At 47.4% G+C, this 24,925-nt stretch overlaps 1 protein-coding gene across 1 annotated transcript; it reads right to left on the bottom strand.

The window, feature by feature from the left end:
* Positions 1-24,888, bottom strand: RIBC2 (RIB43A domain with coiled-coils 2). The gene is made up of 7 exons (XM_056517499.1): positions 24,637-24,888; positions 18,298-18,379; positions 16,275-16,619; positions 14,127-14,245; positions 6,141-6,368; positions 5,895-6,061; positions 1-605 (listed from the first exon to the last, which is right to left on the bottom strand). Exons 1-7 carry the CDS (start codon positions 24,751-24,753, stop codon positions 524-526), a joined length of 1,140 nt encoding a protein of 379 aa, XP_056373474.1. The 5' UTR covers positions 24,754-24,888; the 3' UTR covers positions 1-523.
* Between the last annotated feature and the right edge of the window lie 37 nt (positions 24,889-24,925).

Here is a 24,925-nt window from a genome sequence, read left to right as displayed (position 1 = left end):
TGAATGGAGGGGGCGTGGTGTGACATCACAAGGGGGTGTCGCCGTGATGTTGCGACCACTGACGCAGGAACCCGGGTGCTGCGGGAGATTGTGTGTGGGGGGGTCCAGATGTGGGACCCCTGCAATCTGACATCTTATCCCCTATTCTTTGGATAGGGGATAAGATGTCTAGCAGCAGAGTACCCTTTAACGATGGAATATCCCTTTAACCAGAAACTGATTCTGTAAGAATGGTATTTTTATACAATTACATTTGCTACAATATAACAGGGAAGAAACATCAAAACTAAACCAAATGTCAGATCTCAACCTTAGACAAGTTCACACCCCCACCCCTGAAGACGGAAGAATAGGACACACGTGGTAGATATATTCCGTGCAGTCGGTTTACATCTGTAACAGGAAGATGAGGAAAACACATGTGCAGGAGAACTGCGGTACACGGTCCTTGTCTAGGACTTGTACGGTACTTGTAGTATTATTATAGACGCCTTTTCTACTGTATATATTTCTACATCTATGTTTATCGACTGGTTGTGTTGAATTGTTCAAAATACTGATCTGTCGGAGTATTCGAAAATACTTCTTGGTTGAGGTAGTTCTTCCTGGAAATGAAAGAGAAGAGGTTCATAAGTGATTACGGTCCAAATATAAATAAACTGCTCAAAAAAAAATAAAGGGAACACTCAAACAACACAATGTAACTCCAAGTCAATGACACTTCTGTGAAATCACACTGTCCACTCAGGAAGCAACACTGATTGACAATCAATTTCACATGCTGTTGTGCAAATGGAACAGACAACAGGTGGAAATTATAGGCAATTAGCAAGACACCCCCAATAAAGGAGTGGTTCTGCATGGGGTGACCACAGACCACTTCTCAGTTCCTATGCTTCCTGGTTGATGTTTTGGTCAATTTTGAATGCTGGCGGTGCTTTCACTCTAGTGGTAACATGAGTCTACAACCCACACAAGTGGCTCAAGTAGTGCAGCTCACCCAGGATGGCACATCAATGCGAGCTGTGGCAAGAAGGTTTGCTGTGTCTGTTAGCATAGTGTCCAGAGCATGGAGGCGCTACCAGGAGACAGGCCAGTACATCAGGAGACATGGAGGAGGCAGTAGGAGGACAACAACCCAGCAGCAGGACCGTTACTTCTGCTTTTGTGCAAGGAGGAGCAGGAGGAGCACTGCCAGTGCCCTGCAAAATGACCTCCAGCAGGCCACAAATGTGCATGTGTCCACTCAAACGGTCAGAAACAGACTCCATGAGGGTGGTATGAGGGCCCGACGTTCACAGGTGGGGGTTGTGCTTACAGCCCAACACCATGCAGGATGTTTGGCATTTGCCAGAGAACACCAAGATTGGCAAATTCACCACTGGCGCCCTGTGCTCTTCACAGATGAAAGCAGGTTCACACTGAGCACATGTGACAGACGTGACAGAGTCTGTGGAGAACAATCTGCTGCCTGCAACATCCCCCAGCATGACTGGTTTGGCGGTGGGTCAGTAATGGTGTGGGGTGGCATTCCTTTGGGGGCCACACAGCCCTCCATGTGCTTGCCAGAGGTAGCCTGACTGCCATTAGGTACCGAGATGAGATCCTCAGAGGTCATGTGAGACCATATGCTGGTGTGATTGGCCCTGGGTTCCTCCTAATGCAAGACAGTGCTAGACCTCATGTGGCTGGAGTGTGTCAGCAGTTCCTAAAGAGGAAGGCATTGATGCTATGGACTGGTACGCCCGTTTCTCAGACCTGAATCAGATTGAGCACATCTGGGACATCATGTCTTGCTCCATCCACCAACACCACGTTGCACCACAGACTGTCCAGGAGTTGGCGGATGCTTTAGTCCAGGTCTGGGAGGACATCCCTCAGGAGACCATCCTCCCCCTCATCAGGAGCATGCCCAGGTGTTGTAGGGAGGTCATACGGGCACATGGAGGCCACACACACTACTGAGCCTCATTTTGACTTGTTTTAAGGACATTACATAAAGTTTGGATCAGTCTGTAGTGGGGTTTTCCACTTTGATTTTGAGTGTGACTCCATATCCAGACCTCCAAGGGTTGATAAATGTGATTTCCATTGATAATTTTTGTGTGATTTTGTTGTCAGCACATTCAGCTATGTAAAGACGAAAGTAGTTCATACGATTAGTTCATTCATTCAGATCTAGGAGGTGTTCTCTTAGTGTTCCCTTTATTTTTTTGAGCAGTATATTACAGTTGTAAAACAAAAATAGGGAAACAGAAACACAGCCGCACATCCACCATTTGTATTTTGATCCACTTGCTTCTCAGCATAAATTCAAAAACTAACAGGTTATTATACATTTTGATCAAAAAGTACAAGCCCACTCGCCACGTCAAGACCACCTATTCAGAGTGGGTCCCTAACCTAACACTGGCGTAGTGGCGGGCGGCGCCGCCACGGCACCAGGCCCACAGAGGGAGCGACCCAGTGGCAAGGCAGCCCCACTGTTCCCTGACCAAGCCCCTGGCTCCGGGCCACACCACTCCACAGACAAAGCACCACAGTATGAATGACCGCCACAGAGCACCACACCAGTGTGATCACCTATCAAGTACTACTTGCCAGAGGACTGGGAGAATGCTAGGAGGAAACCCATATGCAGTCTCCTGCTTATTAAAAACGCCTGGGCCGAATGGGTGGAGCAGAGTGCTGGCTATGAAAGAGAGGACAGACTACAATTGTAATTAGCAGGATTCCTCCTAGCCCTCTGGCAGGGAGCACATGGTAGGTGTTCACACTGGTGTGGTGCTCTGTGGCGGCCATTGCTTCTGGGATGCTTTGTCTGTGGGGTGGTGTGGCCTAGAGCCAGGGGCTTGGTCAGGCAGCAGTGGGGCTATTTGACCACTGGGTCGCTCCCCTGGTGGGCTTGGTGTCTCGGAGGCAGTGGTCGCCACCTGGTGCTATGCCAGTGTTAGGTTAGGGAACCACTCTGAATAGGTGATCTTGACGTGGCGAGTGGGCTTGTAATTTTTGATCAAAATGTATACTAACAACCTGTTAGCTTTTGAATTTATGCTCAAAATACAAATGGTGGATGTGCGAATGTGTTTCTGTTTCTCTATTTTTGTTTTATAAATATTACAGTGCTTTACAGTGAGTATGGAGTTACTCCCCCAATGCTCCAGAGTCCGGAACATTTAGTATGGGCTGCGAGAGTTGTGACGTCACTGCCACACCACGCCCCCTCAATGCAAGTCTATGGGAGGGGGCCTTGCATAGACCTGAATTGAGGGGGCGTGGAAGTGATTTCACAACCCTTGCAGCCCTCACCCAGTGTTTGGAACTAAATGTTCTGGATGCTGGGGCAGTGGAGTACCCCTTTAACTCCTTTGAGTGCTGTATTGCTGCAATATATTTTAGGGCGTATGAAGATCATGGAGAGTGGTTCCATTCTAGGAGGAGAGACACTAACAGAGTCTCTGGCTCTTGCACACACAGCCCATCTATGAATTATAAAGTCAGATATTCACATCTTGTAATGTTATACTTCACCTGTAGTGGCCACTGCAGGGAAATGCATGACTTTCATAGTGATAACAGAAGATTAATGGGAGTTTTACAACCTGTACCTGCAGAGAGTCGATGCCAGGAGAAGTGATGCCAGCACTGGGCATATAGGTCACTTGCCCTGGATTTTTGACCCTGTATCCAGGAGCCCCACGTAACGCCGCATTCAACTGCACTGTATCTGCATCCTAAGGAATGGTTGAAAACTATAACAGAGCAGCGAGTTGTCAGCTCTCTGCCCCTTCATTTTAGTAGAGCAGCCACAGCCCAGTTCAGGCGAAGAGATAAAGTGATGTCATCGCATTCTCTGCGTCAAGCCCACAGTATAGGTTTTGAGCACCTCCATGTGCGATCGAGGCCTTATATATATATATATATATTTTTTTTTTTTTTGCATACACAAAGGTGGGCACTCTAAATGAGTGTGGGGCGGGGGACCCACTTATGTGGAAGACAGGTTGGTCAATCACACCATAAAAATGCTTGTCCTGAAGGTTTCATGAACCAGGAGTAGCTACAGTGAGATCCTGAGATCTCATGATGTTCATTCGTTGTGGCAATTCAGCACTCTAGGAAGTGATCGGTGCAATCCGCTGTGGCTTCGCTCAACCTGCAACTACTTGCAGATGGAAGCATGTCCCTATTTCATGCTGCCTGAGGTTCAGGCAGCATGAAACAGATGACAGGGCCCCTTTAAAGGGGTACTCTAATGCTAGACATCTTATCTCCTATCCAAAGGATACGGGATAAGATGTCTGATCGCATGGGTCCCGCTGCTTAGGCCACCCACGATCTCCTGCAGTACCCGGTGTTCTAAACAAATGCCGGGTTCCTGCGGAAATGGTCGTGACGTCACGTCAAACCCCCTGACACGCCCCTCCCATAGACATGAATGGAGGGGGCGTGATGCGACGTCACTAGGGGGCACGGCAGTGACATCACGATCATGGCCTCCGGCTCCGAGCGTACTGAACAAAATGTTCAGAACGCTAGAGCACCGGAGTACCCCTTTAATCTGGAATCCTAAAAATAATAATAAAATCTGCTAATACCGCACTCAGTATAATGTAGAATTTCACAACAACAGATGTAGGTAGCTCAACACTGGAAACAAATAAAGAATGTTTTATATTATGTTAAAGGGGTACTGCAGGGAAAAGTAACTTATCCCCTATCCACAGGATGGGGGATACGTTACTTTTTGCTGCAGAACCCCTTTAATATTTTTTGGGTTCCTAAATGTATAACACTATTACAAAGCTCTGAATCACATGTGAATAAGAGTCTAGGATTACTCCAGATCATCCAGCCAAACTCTCCAGCGGCATACGGCCTGACATCCATCAGTAGCACTTTGTGACGCATGGTATCGAGAGTCATTTACAGTACTTTATATGATGCTTGGAAATGCTCTAAATCTTGTTTTTTGGAGGAACTACACTATTTTGTCTTAAACGTCTTAACTAGCGAGGAGTTCTTCCAGAATATTGTGTATGGTGTGCAGGATAGAAAGCCAATACATTCAGCGTGATCTCACATTCTCCATATAGAGAGAAGGGGAGCCTAAATTACTTTTCTACATTACAGCATTCAACATACAGTATCCAAGATAAAAATTAATAAAGCAACTTGGCAAATAGTCTGGGACAATGACCCATTAGCCTCTGAAGACGTCACTTGATGTGGTGAAACATGTTGGAGGGGGCTCTCACTTTTTCTGCCTAATAGCATTGTGCACACTTCAGGGGCATATTGAGCTTAAAGGGGTATTCCGCACCTAGACATCTTATCCCCTATCCAAAGGAGAGGGGATAAGATGTTGAATAAGATGTCTGATCTCGTCTACGGCACCCCAGAAATCCGGTTCATGGAGTGATCTTCTCTCAATGCCGGATGACTGGCGAAGCGGGGAGGAGGCTCGTAACGTCACAGCCACGCCCCTCAATGTAAGTTTATGGGCATGAGGGGGCGTGGCTGTGATTTCACGAGGGGGCTGTGACCGTGACGTCATGAGCCTCCGGCGCTGCACCCGACGCTCTAAACATAGCACCACTCCTGTCCTCAGGTTATGTGTGGTATTACAGTATTCATTTGAATGTAACTGAGCTGCAATGCCGCACACAACCTGAAGAGAGGAGTGGTGCTATTTTTGGGAAAAAATTGCTCTGTTTTTTACATTCCCGGATAACCCCTTTAAGTTTTCTCCTTCATAGTATGGGGAAAAGGGATACAAACTGCAATACCAGACACAACCTAAAGGCAAGAGCTGTGCTGTTTTTGGAAGAAAAGGTAGATACAATATATTCTAAACCTTGGAATCCCCTTTAATGTAGTGTGCTGCTACTTACTGGGCTTTATGTGCCTGTGCGAGCTCCATGTTGATGTGATCCTGTGCCTTGCGTAGCTCCCGCTCTTGGCGTTTTTGCTGCCGTTCCATAAGGACCATGGCCCGGGCCTCCTGCACTCTCTTCCTATCCCACTCTGCTTGTCTCTGCCTTTCTTCCTCTTCTAGTCTCTGTGGAATAAATGGATTATTGAGATGAGAAGCCCAGACTTGATGAGTGACCCATGTGCACCCCTGCACACCAGCGTACCATCTTCTCCTGGATCTGCCTCTGCTGGACATCGATCACTTCCTTCAGCTGCTCCGGGGTCATTCCCTTCCAGCGATCAGTAACCACACGGTGAGGGCCAAAGGCGCTGGTTGCTTGTGCCGGGTCTTCTGAGAGGAGGTCTCCTTCCATGTTGTTGGTGATCTCTACAGAATTGTCTTCTTCCTGTAGTTGTTTTTCTAGTTTCTTTCTTTGTAAAGACTCTTCCGCCTGCCCATATATGAAAAGTGATCACATTCATTATAATGTATTTACTGTAATACTGTATATGTTGTCATACTGTATACATTGGTCCTTACTTGGACACTTTTAGGGGGTAATAACCACTACCTATTTGGAACTACCCTCAAGGCCGGTCATACTAGGGATGATCTAACCCCGTTGTGTAGACATCACTATATGGACCCTATCACAGATGCTCAGATACTTACGTTTGCCTGTTTTTCTGCTTCCAACACATCAACTACAAGAACTGACTGTTTATTTACTTCCTAATATATTCCACCCCTCACAGCCGCCAAAGTCACAAAATAACTAATGTTATTGGCCGGTCCTGCTAAAATCGGTAGCTTAAATTGGCATTGTAAGATACAAAAACTTTTTGTATGTTGTTGCAAAATATTGACCTTTCTAATATACTTCATAAGAAAATGTTATTTCCTTTATATAGAAATCATGGCTTATAAACTCATGGCTTTGTCCAAATTAAAGCACAGACATGGACAAAGTCCAGTAAGTGAGGATGGGCTAGCACCCCTGTGTGCTCCCTCTTGTCTGATAGGACTCCTCTGTGCGCTCTCCTGTCTGATAGTACTCCTCTGTGCTCTCTCCTGTCTGATAGCACTCATCTGTGCTCTCTTCTGTCTGATAGCACCCCTCTGTGCTCTCTCCTGTCTGTTAGGACTACTCTGTGCTCTCTCCTGTCTGAATGGACTCCTCTGTGCTCTCTCCTGTCTGATAGCACTCCTCTGTGCTCTCTCCTGTATGATAACACTCCACTGTGCTCTCTCCTGTCTGATAGCACTCCTCTGTGTTCTCTCCTGTCTGATAGCACTCATCTGTGTTCTCTCCTGTCTGATAGCACTCATCTGTGCTCTTTTCTGTCTGATAGCACCCCTCTGTGCTCTCTCCTGTCTGTTAGGACTACTCTGTGCTCTCTCCTGTCTGAATGGACTCCTCTGTGCTCTCTCCTGTCTGATAGCACTCCTCTGTGCTCTCTCCTGTATGATAACACTCCACTGTGCTCTCTCCTGTCTGATAGCACTCCTCTGTGTTCTCTCCTGTCTGATAGCACTCATCTGTGTTCTCTTCTGTCTGATAGCACTCCTCTGTGCTTCCTCCTGTCTGATAGCACTCCTCTGTGCTTCCTCCTGTCTGATAGCACTCCTCTGTGCTCTCTCCTGTCTGTTAGGACTACTCTGTGCTCTCCCCTGTCTGATAGCACTCCTCTGTGCTCTCTCTTGTCTGATAGGACTCCTCTGTGCTCTCTCCTGTCTGATAGGACTCCTCTTTGCTCTCTCCGGTCTGATAGCACTCCTCTGTGCTCCCTCCTGTCTGATAGGACTCCTCTGTGCTCTCTCCTGTCTGATAGCACTCCTCTGTGCTCTCTCCTGTCTGATAGCACTCATCTGTGCTCTCTCCTGTCTGACAGCACTCCTCTGTGCTCTCTCCTGTCTGTTAGCACTCCTCTGTGCTCTCTCCTGTCTGTTAGCACTCCTCTGTGCTCTCTCCTGTCTGATAGCACTCCTCTGTGCTCTCTCCTGTCTGATAGCACTCCTCTGTGCTCTCTCCTGTCTGACAGGACTCCTCTGTGCTCTCTCCTGTCTGATAGGACTCCTCTGTGCTCTCTCCTGTCTGATAGCACTCCTCTGTGCTCTCTCCTGTCTGATAGCACTCATCTGTGCTCTCTCCTGTCTGACAGCACTCCTCTGTGCTCTCTCCTGTCTGTTAGCACTCCTCTGTGCTCTCTCCTGTCTGTTAGCACTCCTCTGTGCTCTCTCCTGTCTGATAGCACTCCTCTGTGCTCTCTCCTGTCTGATAGCACTCCTCTGTGCTCTCTCCTGTCTGACAGGACTCCTCTGTGCTCTCTCCTGTCTGTTAGCACTCCTCTGTGCTCTCTCCGGTCTGATAGCACTCCTCTGTGCTCCCTCCTGTCTGATAGGACTCCTCTGTGCTCTCTCCTGTCTGATAGCACTCCTCTGTGCTCTCTCCTGTCTGATAGCACTCCTCTGTGCTCTCTCCTGTCTGTTAGCACTCCTCTGTGCTCTCTCCTGTCTGTTAGCACTCCTCTGTGCTCTCTCCTGTCTGATAGCACTCCTCTGTGCTCTCTCCTGTCTGATAGCACTCCTCTGTGCTCTCTCCTGTCTGACAGGACTCCTCTGTGCTCTCTCCTGTCTGTTAGCACTCCTCTGTGCTCTCTCCTGTCTGTTAGCACTCCTCTGTGCTCTCTCTGTGCACACATGGTGAACAGGCTGCAGATAGCCCAGACAGACCACCAGTAGGGAGAATTGTTTTATCTGCTGAAAACAACAAGCAGGTCCCACAGTTTCTTTTTCCACCATCCAGACACAGGAGGCCCCTTCATTACACACCCATGTCTCTTCATTACACACCGGTCTCTTTGTTACACCTGTTTCTTCATTACACCCCCCCCTGTCTCTTCATTAGACTCATCTCTTCATTACACACCCCTGTCTCTTCATTTCATAACCCTGCCTCTTCATTACATTACTATATATCTGTATATTACACACTGACCATTTTCAGGCGCTTAGAAGAAGGAAATTCAGTGTCACAGCACCCATTATGTGTCCTGTCATTGACAGCAGACACATTCACCTTTATATGCAGTAGTGTCGTGTACAAGAAACCTGGACTGCTACAAATTGGAACAGTATCATCTTCAGTGACGTATCCAGGTTCTATTTGGTGATGGGGGGACGGTTGGGCGGGAGTATGTAGGCCTCACGGTGAGCACGTTCTTAATGCCTTTGCTGTGGAGGACACACTGCTCCTTGCTGATGTGATGATCTGAGGAACCATCTCATACGACAGTCAGTCACCACTAGTAGTAATACGAGGGACACTAAAAGCTCAGAAATACATGCAGGACATCCTGTGTCCACATGTGTTGTCTCCCATGGCTTCCAATCAGGATAATGCTATTTCACACACAGCAAGGGCTTCCCAGGAATGTCTCCCTCAGATTGCAACACTTCTTTGGATACCTGGTCACCAGAATTATCACCAATCTAGCATTTAAGGCACCAGCTGCAGAAATCTACGAATGTGCAGGATCTACAGGCCCGGCTGTAACATCTGAGGGAAAATGTGCTGCATGACCCCATAAGGAACCTATATGCCTTCATGTCCTACCATATCTCATCCTGTATCCAGGCTAGAGGCGCCCAACAGGGTACTAGAGCCTTCTTTCAATTCAGTTTACCCCAATAAACTTATCCTTTTACTCAAATTTTGTAACCACTTTCAGGTATCACCATTACATTCACACATAGAAAGTTTCATCTAATTCCAACAAATTCTTGGTGCATTTTTTTGTTGTTAAAGAAGTACTATTGTGTAGGACAATTTATCCTCTATCCAAAGGATTGCAGGGGGTCTGACCACTGGGACCTCCCACGATCTCCTGCTCGGCTCTCTCGTGTTGACCCCCACAGGAAGCGTTAGCCGACAAGCCGGAGATCCAGCTTTTTATGTATCTCTTGCTCTCCCAAATTGATATTTAGAGGGGGCGTGTTGACCGAAGCTTTGTGTGGGGGGTCAACACACTCCACCTCGCTGCCGCGCAGAAGATCGCAGGGGTCCTACCGCTGGGACAGACACTTTGGAGAGGGGATACATTTTACTGCACAATAGTACTCCTTTAAAGGGGTACTCCACTGCCCCAGTGTTTGAAACAGTTTGTTCCGAACGCTAGGTGCGGGCATCGGAATCGTGATGTCATGGCCATGTCCCTTGTGATGTCACGCCACCTCAATGCAAGTATATGGAGGGGGCGGACGCCACGCCCCCTCCCATAGACTTGCATTGAGGGGGCGTGGTGTGACAATGGGCGTGGCCATGACATCACGACTCCGCTGCTCGCACCTAGCGTTCGGAACAAACTGTTCTGAATGCTGGGGCAGTGGAGTACCCCTAGAATGAGTGTGCTTTGCATAGAAGCTAAGGAACTGGGAGTTTGGCAAAGCAAATAAAAAAGCTCTGGGTGTTTATGTCTTGGATCTTAATCTGGGCAGATCCAAAGACTCTGGAGCAGTTAGAGAACAGGATTCGAGCCATGTACGACTGTAGTCCTGGAAAGTCGACAGCATGGAACTACCACCTGACTAGTATGGGACTACAGGTGCCACAAACCACAGTATGGTGAATGTCATGAAAATGTTAATTTTCAGAGCCGATAAGAAGAGGACAAGTTCACTGACAGGCTGGTGTTCAGTGATGAGGTGACCTTTCACCTTAGTGGGGAGGTCAATCACCACAATGTTAGAATGTAGAATCATGTTAGAATCATGTGTCCTGTATGGCCAGCTTTACTCTTCTGCCCAATATTCAGATCAGGTGTGGAAAAAAAGATGACGGACAGTTGCAAAGGCAATTGTATGGTGCCCCATGGGTATTGTGCCCATGTCATACACTTGCAGGACTTCATACAGTTGTTTGGCAACTTTACCACTTAGCTTACAGTTGTGTTTGTCCATGGCTGATATAAAAATCAGATGGAAAAGTAACACGTGGCACTTTAAACAGAACTATTTGCAAATATATATATATATATATATATATATATATATAGCAAAAACAAAAAGAAACATAGCCAGCACAACTACCTAATACACGGGTGCACTCTGCTGTGGCAAATACTAAGCAGCAGCATGTCACCCAGTCAGAGGTCATATGCCCAGCAGAGGTGAGTAGAATAAGTGTTAGGGTCCCATCCGAGATGAGGCAACCTCCGCGTGGTGGATGGGGGACACGTTTTGATCAAAAAGTGTGCTAAGAGCCTTGATTTTTTGGCCAAGAGTGCTGCTGCAACCTTTGCATTTGCCACAGCAGCGTACCCCCGTGTATTACGTAGGCTATTTTTTTCTTTTTTGTGTTTTTGCTATGCAAGTTAGGGGGAGTGGCACCCTCTGTAGCCGTGCACCCCTCCCTGTTTCACAGGAGGTTTTTAAATTGATATTGGATCCAGCATGCCACCCAGTCAGAGGTGAGTAGAATAAGTGTTAGGCTAGGTTCACACTACAGAAATTCCGCATGCAATTCCGCTTTGAAATTGCAGGCAGAAATTCCGCTTACTAAAGTGTACTGTATAGTGAATGGGTTTCCGTTCACAAATGGTGCAAGTGGAATTTGTGGACGGAAAATCCGTAAATCTGGAAATACTTGCAGAAGACATTGCAGTCTATTGGAGACTGCAGTGTCTGCGCAGTCCTAGCGCCGACTGAATCAGTGGGTGCTGGCCGCACTCAGAATCTCCGGGTGGAAATTTTCTCGCAGTGTGAACCTAGCCTTAGGGTCCCATCCGGGATGAAGCCACCTCCACGTGCTGGATGGGGGACACGTTTTGATCAAAAAGTGCCCTTAGAGCCTCTATTTTTTGACCAAGAGTACTGCTGCAACCTTCATTTTTGTATAGTATATATAATTTTTGATATATATATATATATATATATATATATATATATAATTTTTTTTTTTTCTATGCACTGGAGTAATTAAAATTGGTTGCAATTGTGTACACATCCTCTTCATCGTGAATCTTAAGTGAATCTATAGTCTTAAAATATTTGTCTACATTGCAGAAATCCCACCCAAGCTGAGCAATCTTCTATAGCAGTTCTCCTTTATATAGTAACCACTTTGTCTTCATGGCTCTCAGCACTTCTTATCAAGCTACAGAGTTTACCCTGAACAAATAACTGGGGCTCGGAGTAACATAGGAGAGGACTATTCCTCTGTAAACACCGACTTCTAAGTCATCACATGACCCATTTGTGTCTTATAAGACGTTAACTTCTTGACTTTCGGCTAAAACAACGGAGTAAATCCTGCAGGGCGGCCATGAGTGGAGATGTCAAGACCATTAGCGGGAGGATGAATGGCCGACAATTAACTGGGAATGTTTCCATGGAAAAGCTAGGAAGAATTTTCAATCACAGCTTTGGGGCCGATAATGAACATGCGGAAACACTTAGGGTTTATTATGAGCTGGAGACTCACGACGAGCCTGATTATAGAGCGCGGCATGCTGGGAAAGATGGACACAATGGAGACCCATGAGGAAACGATTTGCCTCCTACAATTAAACTGGTAAACAGAGACAAGAGAAGGACTGGTGGGTGTGCTGTACCCAACCAATGTGTCCCAATAACAATGACAGCCTAAGGGCCCCAGCATAAACCACAGTGCCCCTAGTTTGCCGCTGTGTGCCCATTGAAACCAACAGTGCCCTACATTACTGTAGATTTAAAGAGGTAACCCAGCATTTAAAAAGCGTATATCCTATCCACCACATTTGTCGGACCTCTGGCACCCCATGCAGTCTCCAGAATGGAGCCCTGAATCTCCTTGATGCATGGAGTATGGGGTCAGCTTGCTCTCCACACACTCTCTATGAGAGTGCCGAACATACAAGCATTGTACTTTGGTCTCCAGCATCAGTCACAAATTCTTCACTGTAGCCACATGGAATCCAAAAAACACAGTACTAGCTACTGTATCAGAGGTAGCTGCAGTGTGTCCAGTCAACCAAAAGTGACCTCATGACACTAGACCAGTGTTTCACAACCAGAGTGCCTCCAGCTGTTGCAAAACTACAACTCCCAACATGCCCGGACATCCGTTGGTTTTTCGGCCTTTTGGCTAAGATCAAGTGTAGCATATGTTCTTATCAGTTCATGCCGGTGGCCCGAAACGCCAGTATTGGGCTGGTGGGGATGGGTGCCGCATGGAGGGAGAAGGTGTACCGGGGCGTTCCGGGGCTGATTCTGAGGAATCAGCTAGACGACTGCCCCGATGTGACCTTTTCCCTCAGGGTCTCGCCATGAGGCTGAGAGGGTCTAGAGCCGAGGTACTTTTGTGCCGAAACTCACTGGGTGTATTGGCTCACTAAGTTGAAGCACGGGCATCATGATCTCTTCACCTTGTGGCACTCACCTCTTGATTCCCGGTCTTCTGGCTCTAGGATCAGATATATTTTTATAGATCCGGCTGGATGTCCGGGCAGTATATCTGCACACATTCACTTATTTATTTTTGTCCCTTTGTCACACTGTGTTGTGTGTCCACAGGATTGTTAGGATGCGGTAGCCTTTCTGGGTGTTCCTCCTGGCAATCTAGGGGAGGAGTGTGTGGCCATTAGGTTCCGCACCTCCCGGCAAAAACCACGGGTACTCATGCATGGGCAGGGTACCGACCGTTTACGGCTCTGCAGGCAGATACCTTGGCTAACGCCAAGGGGGATGCTGGGAGCATTTGTAGTTCCTTGGTAGCTTCGGCAAAAAGGGACATCGATCCTGGAACCTCGCAGGTACCTTTTGGTACCTTTGGCAAAGGGTAAGGTTTGTTTGGGGGGCCTCTCTCCTGTAGGAGAAGGGCTTGCGATAGACCGCATGCTGTGTGCACTTTTTTTTAGTGTGACACGTTTTGCACTTTTTCTTGCACTTGCACTGGGTGATTTAAGAAAAAATCAGTCACAATTTCTTCACTGTAGCCACATGGAAGCCAAAAAACCCAGTACTAGCTACTGTATCAGAGGTAGCTGCAGTGTACCCAGTCAACCAAAAGTGCCCCCATGACATTAGACCAGTGTTTCCCAACCAGGGTGCCTCCAGCTGTTGCAAAACTACAAATCCCAGCATGTTGGGAGTTGTAGTTTTGCAACAGCTGGAGGCACCCTGGTTGGGAAACACTGTCCTAGAGTAAGCCATAAGGCCCACAGTGTGCTACCTGAGCTCTGTTGAATTCTTTGGTGAATATATTGATCTCTCGTCTTGCTTGCTCTTCCATTTTCTGTAATTCCAGCGCCTTCTTGTCAAGTTCAATTCTCATTTTGTCATAGAGACTTTCTACAGAAGATAAGAGGTTGAGAATAACGTATAAACCATGTGGAATAAAAGCGTGCTAATCCTATAGAAGGATTACATGGGATAGAAAAATAAAGAGACTTTCTTGGGTAAAGGAACCATATCTGCTTATTCCTAGAGAATCTTTAAGATGTAAAGTTATGAGCTTTTGAAAATGTATTTTCTTAAAGGGGGACTCCACTATCCGAAGGAGGAGAGGAGGTCAGCAATGGGGGCGCTATGCTTAGTACCATAACAATTAGCCAGAATAGTGAAGAACTAAAAAAGATCCAGAGGATACAGCGTGTCCTACATTACACTAACAGCTCATTGATTTTAATGGGTGCTGTATAATGCTTCATTTCTCCTGTGGTGGCGCTACAGGAAAAATTAAATTAAACTTGTTTCCAGTTTTACTTGCAGATTGCAGGTGATTCCAGAGGGTCCCAGAATTGGGACTTCCTATGATCAATTTATCGTCAAGGGACCTTTCTTAAAGGGATACTCCGATGAAAAACATGGTATCCCCTATCCAAAGAATAGGGGATAAGATGTCTAATCGAGTGGGTCTCACCTCTGGGGACTCCCACGATCTCCAGGCCCGCAGCGGCGGCGTCCGGAACACAGAAGTTTGGAGCTTCCATGTTCGGGACATCACACCACGCCCCCTCCATTCATGTCTATGGGAGGGGGCGTGACGGCTAGTATGTAGCCCCACGCCTCCTCACATAGACATGAATGGAGGGGGCGTGGCAGCTGTAGTCGCCAGTCATCCAGCATGGAGCAGATGACCGGGGTGCCGTGCCAGAGATCGCAGGGGTCCCACTGCTGGGGACCACCGTGATCAGACATCTTATCCACTATTCTTTGAATAGGGGATAAGAAGTTTTCGCCAGATATAAATTGATCATAAAAAGTCCCAATGCTGGGACCCTCTGGGATCACCTGCAATCTGTAAGTAAAACTGGAATCAAGTATTTAATTTTACTGTAGCGCCACCACAGGAGAAATGAAGCATTACGCACCACCCATTGAAATCAATGAGCTGTTAGGGTAATATAGTCTCAGTCTGCTACTGTCATCCTTGAGAAAGCCACGCTCCAGTGGCGAAACATGTAGGATGTAGCAGCACATACAGATTTTAAAGAGTACTCCGGCACTTAGACATCTTATCCCCTATCCACAAGGATAGGGGATAAGATGTCTGATCGTGGGGGTCCCGCTGGGGACCCCCGTAATATAGCACGCAGCACCCACCTGTTACTGCTTCCGGCAGCGCTGGAGGTTCTGGATCCCGACCACGTGAACGGAAGATCGTGATGTCACGACTCCGCCCCCGTGTGATGTCACGCCCCACCCCCTCAATACAAGTCTATGGGAGGGGGCGTGATCGACAGTAATCAGACCCGGAGCGAACACGCTCTGGGGACTGATTATAATGGGGTGCGGCGTGCAAGATCACGGGGGGTCCCCAGCGGCAGGACCCCCGCGATCAGGCATCTTATCCCCTATCCTTTGGATAGGGGATAAGATGTGTAGGCGCTGGAGTACCCCTTTAAGTTGCACCACTATCCACAAGCAATTTAAGAGCAGAGTGCATGTTGTACTCGCTCATTGGCAACTGCCAAGTGCTATCTCAGCACTAATATCCTAACCCTATAGGACTCTGGAATTAAGTTTAAAGTGCTAGATCCCAAATAAAAGGATAATAATCCAGCATATACACAGGACAATAGGGTCTGGATAAGGAATAATAGAGCGTGGATAGTGGATGTGCTTTTAACGTACTTGCACATATTTACTATAATAATAATTAAAAGTGAACTTTTATGGTGGAGGGATCTATGAGGGATTAGTTCCTTTTGGGCACGCTTTTGTTTGTTGGTTAGTGTAATGTAGGACACGCTGGATCCTCTGGATCTTTTGTAGTTGTTCACTATTCTGGCTAATTCTTATGGTACTAAGCATAGCGCCCCCTTTGCTGACCTCCTGATAGAGAATCTGAAGTTATCTAAATTTGACATTTATTGACCTGTAAACTTCTTGTCCTCTAAGGCTTTGGCCCATTCTTGTTGCTGCTGTAGGGACCACTCCCGTAGCTGCTCTTGCTGCTCTCTTTTTCGGTTCCTCTCCATTAGATCCTCTCCCATCAGCCGCTGGACCCCGGATACGGTGCAGCGAGGGTCGTCATCAGACAGGCGCGGCGGGAGGTCTTTCTTCAAGGTCAGAGGATCGTACAGATCATATTCCCGGCGGTCCTCTTTCTTCTGAAACTGAAGTCTGAACTCCTCGATGGCTCTGTTCAGGTTATGGATGTCGTCCTTTTGTCGCTGGTCCAGTAAGCAGAGAATTTGGTCGTTTTGCACCATCAGCGTATCTGAAAATAAAAGGGAAGGAAAAGGTTCAGTGAAAATACAAAGTTATATTCTCCTCTTGTGCTGCTCCATCACTTCTTATGGGGGTCACATGGGCTGTACATGGAGCTGATGCTGCTAAATCATGCCACTGCACCCCAACGTCAACAGATAAGCAATTGCTGCCAGTCAAACCTACTATCCATCCTATCCTTATGAATCAATAGTAGCAGAGCAAAAAAGATATCCTGCTCTCACCGCCACCGTATAGGTCAACCGGCTCCTCTTCGGGACCTCCGACAGACGGGTAGACAAGGCTGGCGTGGAGCGCTCAGAAAATAAGTTGCAAAATATGGCATGTGCGACCCTACCCTAAAGGGGTTTTCCCATGAGGGAAACCCAACGCCAACCAGCAGGATAAGAGTCGTAGTCGTATGAGAGATAAAGTCAGAAGAGAAGGATTGGGCATGTTGGATTTTAACTGCCCGATCCTTTTGTTTTTGGAGAGATAAGCCACTGCCAGAGTCTGGAGGTTACAGAGAAGTCTGGCAGTGGCTTACTGCTCTATTCCACCATTTAGAACCATGAATGCTTTGCTGAGTCAAGCATGTATGTGTTTGGAGGGATCGAGAGAGAGATAGCTGTCAGCTGAATAAATGTTTGGCCAAAAGTTATCGTATATGTATGGGAACCTTAAAGGAGTACAAAGGAGTACTCCGGGATGTAAAAATTGTGTTTCGGACTGCTGGTAGTAAAAAAAATAAATAAAATTAAAAGGGATACATACCTGCCGCCGCTCCCCCTGGTAACCCACTCCGGCCTCCGCCGCGATTCTCTTCCTGGTCGCCAGTGAGTCATACTGCACTCAGCCAGTCCCGCCTTAGCCTGCGATAAGCTGAGCGGGAGTGTGACGTTTTCGGCCCCGGCAATGGTCTTCTTCCTGGTGCCGGGACCGAAAATGCCACACTGCTGCTCAACCTATCGCCGGCCGAGGCGGGACTTCACTGCGGCCGGTGACTGGCTGAATGCAGTATGATTCACTGACCACTGGACACCAGGAAGAGGATTGTGGCGGAGGCCGGAGCAGATTACCGGAGGCAACGGGGGAGCGGATGCAGGTATGTATCCCTTTTTCTTTGTTTACTGCAAGCAGTCTGAAACACAATTTTTGACATCCCGGTGTACTCCTTTAAATAAGCACTCCAGTTTTGTTTTTTTTGCCCATATCATACACCCTCACCATCGCTATTCATACAGTGTCATTAGTTTTATTCCAGCACAGCTACATCCATACATTTCCTTACCGTAACTGGGTCATGTGATCACCAATCTGCCACACATAAAAATCAGATTGCTTAATGTGTCAGAGGAAGTGGTCATTCCTGGGTCAGCTGACTTCCTGTGATTTACAGGATGACATCATCCCCTATCAGATTCTCCTGGCAGCTCCCACTGGAAGATCATTGCAGTTGTGAAATAGAATCAAGATGGCTAAAAATGTATGCCTGCCACATCAGCCAAAACAGGTAGGCACAAGGCATACACAAGAACCTCTACATTTTTCTCTACTAATAGCCTATGCTTCACTACATGAACAAAACAAATTTCCTGGCGTGCTTCTTTAGTTGTGGAGACAATGAATAGGTGAAAGGTCAGTATGTATAGTGGATGGTGACAGGAGATGAAATTTGCTTCACATACCGAATGCTTCTTGGTGTTCAGTCTCAATTTCTTTCTGGATTTTTTTGTCATGTACTTGAGCATCCAGGGCCGCCTTATCCACCTAGGGAAATAAGAGAAGAGGTATTGATTAGAATCAATGATCAGAATTTTTTCATAATGCATTGCATACAGCAGTGTTTCCCAAACAGGGTGCCTCCAGCTGTTGCAAAACTACAACTACCAGCATGCCCGGACAGCCTTCGGCTGTCCGGGCATGCTGGTAGTTATAGTTTTGCAACAGCTGGAGACTCCCTGGTTGGGAAACACTGGCATACAGTATATGGCATTTGTTATGCCCTCAGCCTAAGATCCCACTATGGGATGACACGGGGACCTTCCCAATATGTCTAAGCACCTAGCTGTCGTTTTCACTATGGACGGACGCAACTAAAGTAACACTGTCCCGTAACTGTGCAGTCACAGGGCTCAGCAGCGCCATCTTGTGCTGACAGGACTACATTTAGCTACTGTATTGTCCCTCTACTGAAATAGCTACACCAGAAAAGTGCATGCCAACGTATACCAACCCAGCAGCCTCCACCGGGTAAATACGGGTTTATTGATACGTGGGGAACTTTCATGGCATACAAGATGCGAGTCCATCCTAACGCACAGAATACAACAAACATATAGACTCTCAGCGCCCTCTACTGTTTATGACAAAAAAATGCAGCACATAGAGGCTCTGTAGTAGTCTGCAACTTGTAGAGACTGTGGTGAGACTATAACCCCCAGCATGCCCTGACAGCCGGGATAGGGAATACACGATTAAGGATCTATGTTGTACTTTGCTGGGGGCGCACATACATTTTAATAGCACCCTTCATTTAATTTAACCCGTGATTCTCCAGCTGTTGAAAAACTACAACTCACATCAGGCCCAGACAGCCGATGTTTTTTATATTTTTTTACGTTTTTTTTTTCAAAACCCGGTACACATATTACGGGTCGGGGTAGGAGGTCGGCATAGGAGGTTGGGATAGGAGGTCGAGATAGGAGGCCGGGATAGGAGGTCGAGATAGGAGGACGGGATAGGAGGACAGGATAGGAGGTCGGGATAGGAGGTCGGGATAGGAGGTCGAGATAGGAGGAGGAGGACGGGATAGGAGGACAGGATAGGAGGTCGGGATAGGAGGTCGAGATAGGAGGACGGGATAGGAGGATGGGATAAGAGGACGGAATAGGAGGACGGGATAGGGGGACAGGATAGGAGGACGGGATAGGGGGACGGGATAGGGGGTCGAGATAGGAGGACGGGATAGGAGGACGGGATAGGAGGACGGGATAGGAGGACGGGATAGGAGGACGGGATAGGAGGACGGGATAGGAGGACGGGATAGGAAGTAGAGATAGGAGGACGGGATAGGAGGACGGGATAGGAGGTTGGGATAGGAGTACGAATATGAGGACGGGATATGAAGTCAAAAGCTTCCTCCTTTGTGGATTTTCCTCCCCAACAAGGATTATGAAGGAAAAACCGGATAGTGCATTTAAAAAAATAAATAAATAAATATAAATAATAATAATAATAATAATAATATATGTATATAATAATAATAATATATATATATATATATATATATATATATATATAAAATTAAAAAAATGCAGCACAGAGAGGCTCTGTAGTAGTCTGCAACCTGCAGCTCGACAGCTGTGGTAAGACTACAACTCCCATCATTGCCCTGACAGCTTGGATAGGGAATACACACCTGTATTATGGATATGTGTTGGGCTCGTGTATTTTTTTAAAAGCACCCTTTATGTAATTTAACCAGTTATTCTCCAGCCATTGCAAAACTACAACTCCCATGAGGCCCGGACAGCCTTAGGTATTTTAGGAGTTCTAGTATTGCAACAGCTGGAGGCACAATGGTTGGAAACACTGCCATAGCATAGTATTAACCAGTATAAGCAATCTAACAGGGGACTTAAAAAGTATAATTAAATAATAATAATAATAATAAAAAAAATGTTTTTAAGCCCCTCTCTTTTCTCATTTCTTTCAAATAAAAAAAGTTGAAAAAAATGGTATTAAGATACAATGGAGATAATTTACAAGACTAAGGCCATCAACTATCTGGACAAGTGCGGTAGTGGAGTGCGTCAAATAAAGTTGACAACGATGGTGCAAAATCCGACGAGAATCGTATACAGTGACAATATAGAAGACAGGACTGCACTCACCATACAATGGAGCTTTATTGAGATGTTCCAGGCATGTGAAGTAGGTACGATGTCCACCAACGTACCTGCTTGACAAGCTTGGAACATCTCAATAATGCTCAGTTGTATGGTAAGTGCAGTCCTGTCTTCTATATTGTGATTGTAAAACTGGTATTACCCTCTTCAGTCCTTAAGGACGTAGGGCGTATGGATACGCCCGTGGGAATTCCGGTCCCCGCCGCTAGCCGGTCGGGGACCGAACAGGGATAACTGCTGGTATATCTACATCTGCATATGCCAAGGGGGGTCCTGAGACCCCTCCCCCCATGTCGGCGATCGCCGGAAATCGCCGGTCAATTCAGACCGACAATTTTTGGCGGATCCGGGTCATACCGGTGTCCGGTGACCCGGAACATCAGGGGGATCGGGGGTGTCCAAGACACCCCCGGTCCCCCTGAAGGGATAGGAGTTAGGCGGCAGGGGTGCCACCCCTCCTATCCCTGCTATAGGTCGTCAAGAAGTGACAGCCAATAGCAGATTGGGGGCGGGGGGGGGGGGTTAAAATTCGGTTCCCCCGTTCGGCACACCGACGGTAATCCGGGCAGAACGGGGGAACTGTAGCGTGACCGGCGACAGAGGTCCCTTACCTGACCGGTGGCGGGGATGACGTGCGGCTCCCTCGTGAAGACTACGGATGCCAGTGAGTAGTTGCCTAGCAACATCAGTGGTCTCTAAACTGTAGCCCTCCAAATGTTGCAAAACTAAAACTCCCAGCATGGCCAGACAGCCATTTGGGCATGCTGGGAGTTGTAGTTTTGCAAGATTTAGAGGGCTACAGTTTGGAGACCACTGCACAGTGATCTCCAAATTGTGGTCCTCCAGATCTTGCAAAACTAGAACTCCCAGCATGCCCACACAGCAGTTTGCTGTCTGGGCATGCTGGGATTTGTAGTTTTGCAACATCTGGAGGGTCAAAGTTTGGAGATCACTGTCCAGTGGTCTATAAACTGTAGCCCTCCAGATGTTGCATAACTGTAAATCCCAGCATGCCCAAAAAGCAAACAGCTTTCTCGCCATGTTGGGAGTTGTAGTTGCATACCTCCAGCTGTTGCATAACTACATCTCCCAGCATGCCCTTCGGCGATCAGTACATGCTGGGAGTTGTAGTTTTGCAACAGCTGGAGGCACGCTGGTTGGAAAACCTTCAGTTAGGTTCTGCTACCTAACTCAGTATTTTCCAACCAGGGTGCCTCCAGCTGTTGCAAAAGTAGTTTTGCAACAGCTGGAGGTTTGCCCCCCCCCCCCCCCACGTGAATGTAAAGGATACATTCACACGGGCAGGTTTACAGTAAGTTTCCTGCTTCAAGTTTGAGCTGCAGAAAATTTTCTGCCGCAGAGCAAACTCCTAGCGGGAAACTCACTGTAAAACCGTCAGTGAGAATGTACCCGAAAAACACTACACTACATTAACACATAATAAAGGGTAAAACACTACATATACACCCCCTTACACTGTCCCCCCCAATAAAAAAAAAAACATATTGTACGGCAGTGTTTCCAAAACGGAGCCTCCAGCTGTTGCAAAACAACAACTTCCAGCATTTCTGGACAATCACTGACTGTCCAGGCATGTTGGGAGTCTAGCAACAGCTGGAGGCACCCTGTTTGGGAATCACTGGCGTAGAATACCCCTATGTCATTCCCTATGCAATCCCTATTTTAGTCCTCAAATGTGCATGGCGCTCTTTCCCTTCGGAACCCTGTCGTATTTCAAGGAAACAGTTTAGGGCCACATATGGGGTATTTCTGTACTCTGGAGAAATTGATTTACAAATTTTGGGGTGCTTTTTCTCCTTTTACCCCTTATGAAAAGGAAAAGTTGGAGGAAAAAGGAAAAAACACAACAAGGCTCAGGAATGAGAGCGCACTTTGTACATTTGAGGCCAAAATTGGTGTTTTGCACAGGGGTGGCTGATTTTACAGCGGTTCTGACATAAACGCAAAACAATAAATACTCACATGTGACCCCATTTTGGAAACTACCCCCCTTCCGGAACGCAACAAGGGGTATAGTGATCCTTAACACCCCACAGGTGTTTGACAAATTTTCGTTAAAGTTGGATGGGAAAACTACACCCCTCACGGAATGTAATAAGGGGTACAGTGAGCATTTACGCCCCACAGGTGTCTGACAGATTTTTGGAACAGTGGTCCGTGAAAATGAAAAAAAAAAAAAAAACAAGCGAAACTGCTGATTTTTCGTCACATCCTATATCAGAAAATATGTATAAAAAGTAATCCCATCAAAACAAAAATGGTACAGATCGTGGAGCAGGAAATGAGCCCTCGTACATCCCTGTATACCGAAATATAAAAAAAAGTTATAGGGGTCAGTAGAGAACAATTTAAAGCATATTCCTTTTTTTAATTACCGCATTTTTTGCCGTATAAGACGCACTTTTTCTTCCCCAAAACTGGAGGGAAAAAGTTGGTGCGTCTTATACGGCGAATACACCCCTATCGCGGCGGTCCCTGCGGCCATCAACGGCCGGGACCCGCGGCTAATACAGGACATCACCGATCGCGGTGATGCCCTGTATTAACCCTTCAGACGCGGCGATCAAAGCTGACTGCCGCGTCTGAAGGGAAAGTGACACTAACCCGGCTGTTCAGTCGGGCTGTTCGGGACCGCCGCGATTTCACCGCGGCGGTCCCGAACAGTGCGACTGAATAGCCGGGTTAGTGCTTACAGGACACCGGGAGGGACCTTACCTGCCTCCTCGGTGTCTTCTCCGTTCAGAGATCCCCTGTATGGCCGGCGCTCTCCTTCCTCGTCATCGAGTACGTGCGTCGGCGTGCGTAACGACGTGATGGCGGCGACGGAGAGCGAGGATACCCGGCCGGCAGTGGAGACGTTCCGGAGCAACGGGGATGCGGCGACAGCGATGGAGCGACATCCAGGGCAGCGGTGCGGGTCCGGAGCAGCGGGGACACGTGGGAGTTGTAGTTTTGAAACATCTGGAGGTCCGCAGGTTGAAGACCACTATTGGGTTCAAAATCTTTATTTTTTTAGATTTTGTACCTATACATTGGGTGCGTCTTATACACCGGTGCATCCTATAGGGCAAAAAATACGGTATATATTTTTTAAAGTAGTAAAATAAAACATAACCTATATAAATTGGGTATTGTTGTGATCGTAAGGACCTACAGAATAAAGATAACTATAAAATACACTGCATATAATAATAATACCAATACACCCTCCCCTCCAATAGGTTCTAGCGGTCCGACCCCCTGCAATCTCCAGAATGGAGTCCCGTCTCTCCTTGTATTGCAGCGGCGCTCCACAGGGAGAGATGGGCCCCTGTTCTGGAGATAACAAGGAGGTCCCGGCAGTTACCACATCCCCCCCGATCAGATGCTTACCCCCTATACCAGTGGTCTTCAACCTGCGGACCTCCAGATGTTGCAAAACTACAACTTCCAGCATGCCCGGACAGCCATCGGCTGTCCGGGCATGCTGGGAGTTGTAGTTTTGAAACATCTGGAGGTCCGCAGGTTGAAGACCACTGCCCTATACAATTTGGACATGCTGGGCGTTGTAGTTTTGAAATGGCAGGAGGTCCACAGTTTTGCAGTAGTTTTTAAACCACTGGTATATAAGCAGGGGTCAAGTCAAGGAACTCACCCAAGATTTCCAGTCAAGGGCTGGTCCTGCAGGACTTCTGCTAATGGGAACGGTGTTCCTGCTGTGAAAAAGTGCAGGAACTCCGTTCCCATTCGTTCCTGCAGGACTTGAGCCCTGGATATAAGGACACCATAATACACATGTGAACAGAGACTATGCAATACTACAAATCCCAGCCAAGGCTGTTAGGTCATGCTGGGAGTTGTAGTTTTACAGATATAGATCCACAGTTTGGAGATGCTGGGAGTTGCAGTTTTGCAACAGCTGGAGGTTCACAGTTTGGAGACCACTGTTATATAAGGACACTATAATACACGTGTGAACACAGCCTATGCCATACTACAAAGCCCAGCCAAGGCTGTTAGGGCATGCTGGGAGTTGTAGTTATGTAGGGAAAGCATTTTGCTAATGCCAACTACTACAACACCCAGCTTTACAAAACCCCCTACCCCCTTCCTCACCCCAATGGTCCTGACTCTGGCGTCAAACACCCGGCTCTGCCTCTGCTGCTCGGCATTCCTCCTCCTCTGCAGCACGGCCGCCTCGTCCAGATCCACGGGCAGGTCCAGCTTATACATGTCGTCCGTCCTCTCTTGCTAGATTCCCGGTAGCATCACGTCGCCTAGGAAACTAGGACTCGGTCGCTAGGAGACCGGGATATTTGAAAGCGCATGCGCGCCGAGGAATTGCGTTGCCCATGAGACGCGAACACTGGAGATCGCGGGAGATTTGGTGGCGCATGCGCACTTA

This window comes from Hyla sarda, chromosome 4, assembly GCF_029499605.1.
Source record: "Hyla sarda isolate aHylSar1 chromosome 4, aHylSar1.hap1, whole genome shotgun sequence".
In the NCBI taxonomy this organism is placed as follows: Eukaryota; Metazoa; Chordata; class Amphibia; order Anura; family Hylidae; genus Hyla; species Hyla sarda.
This window is presented reverse-complemented; position numbering and strand designations above follow the sequence as displayed.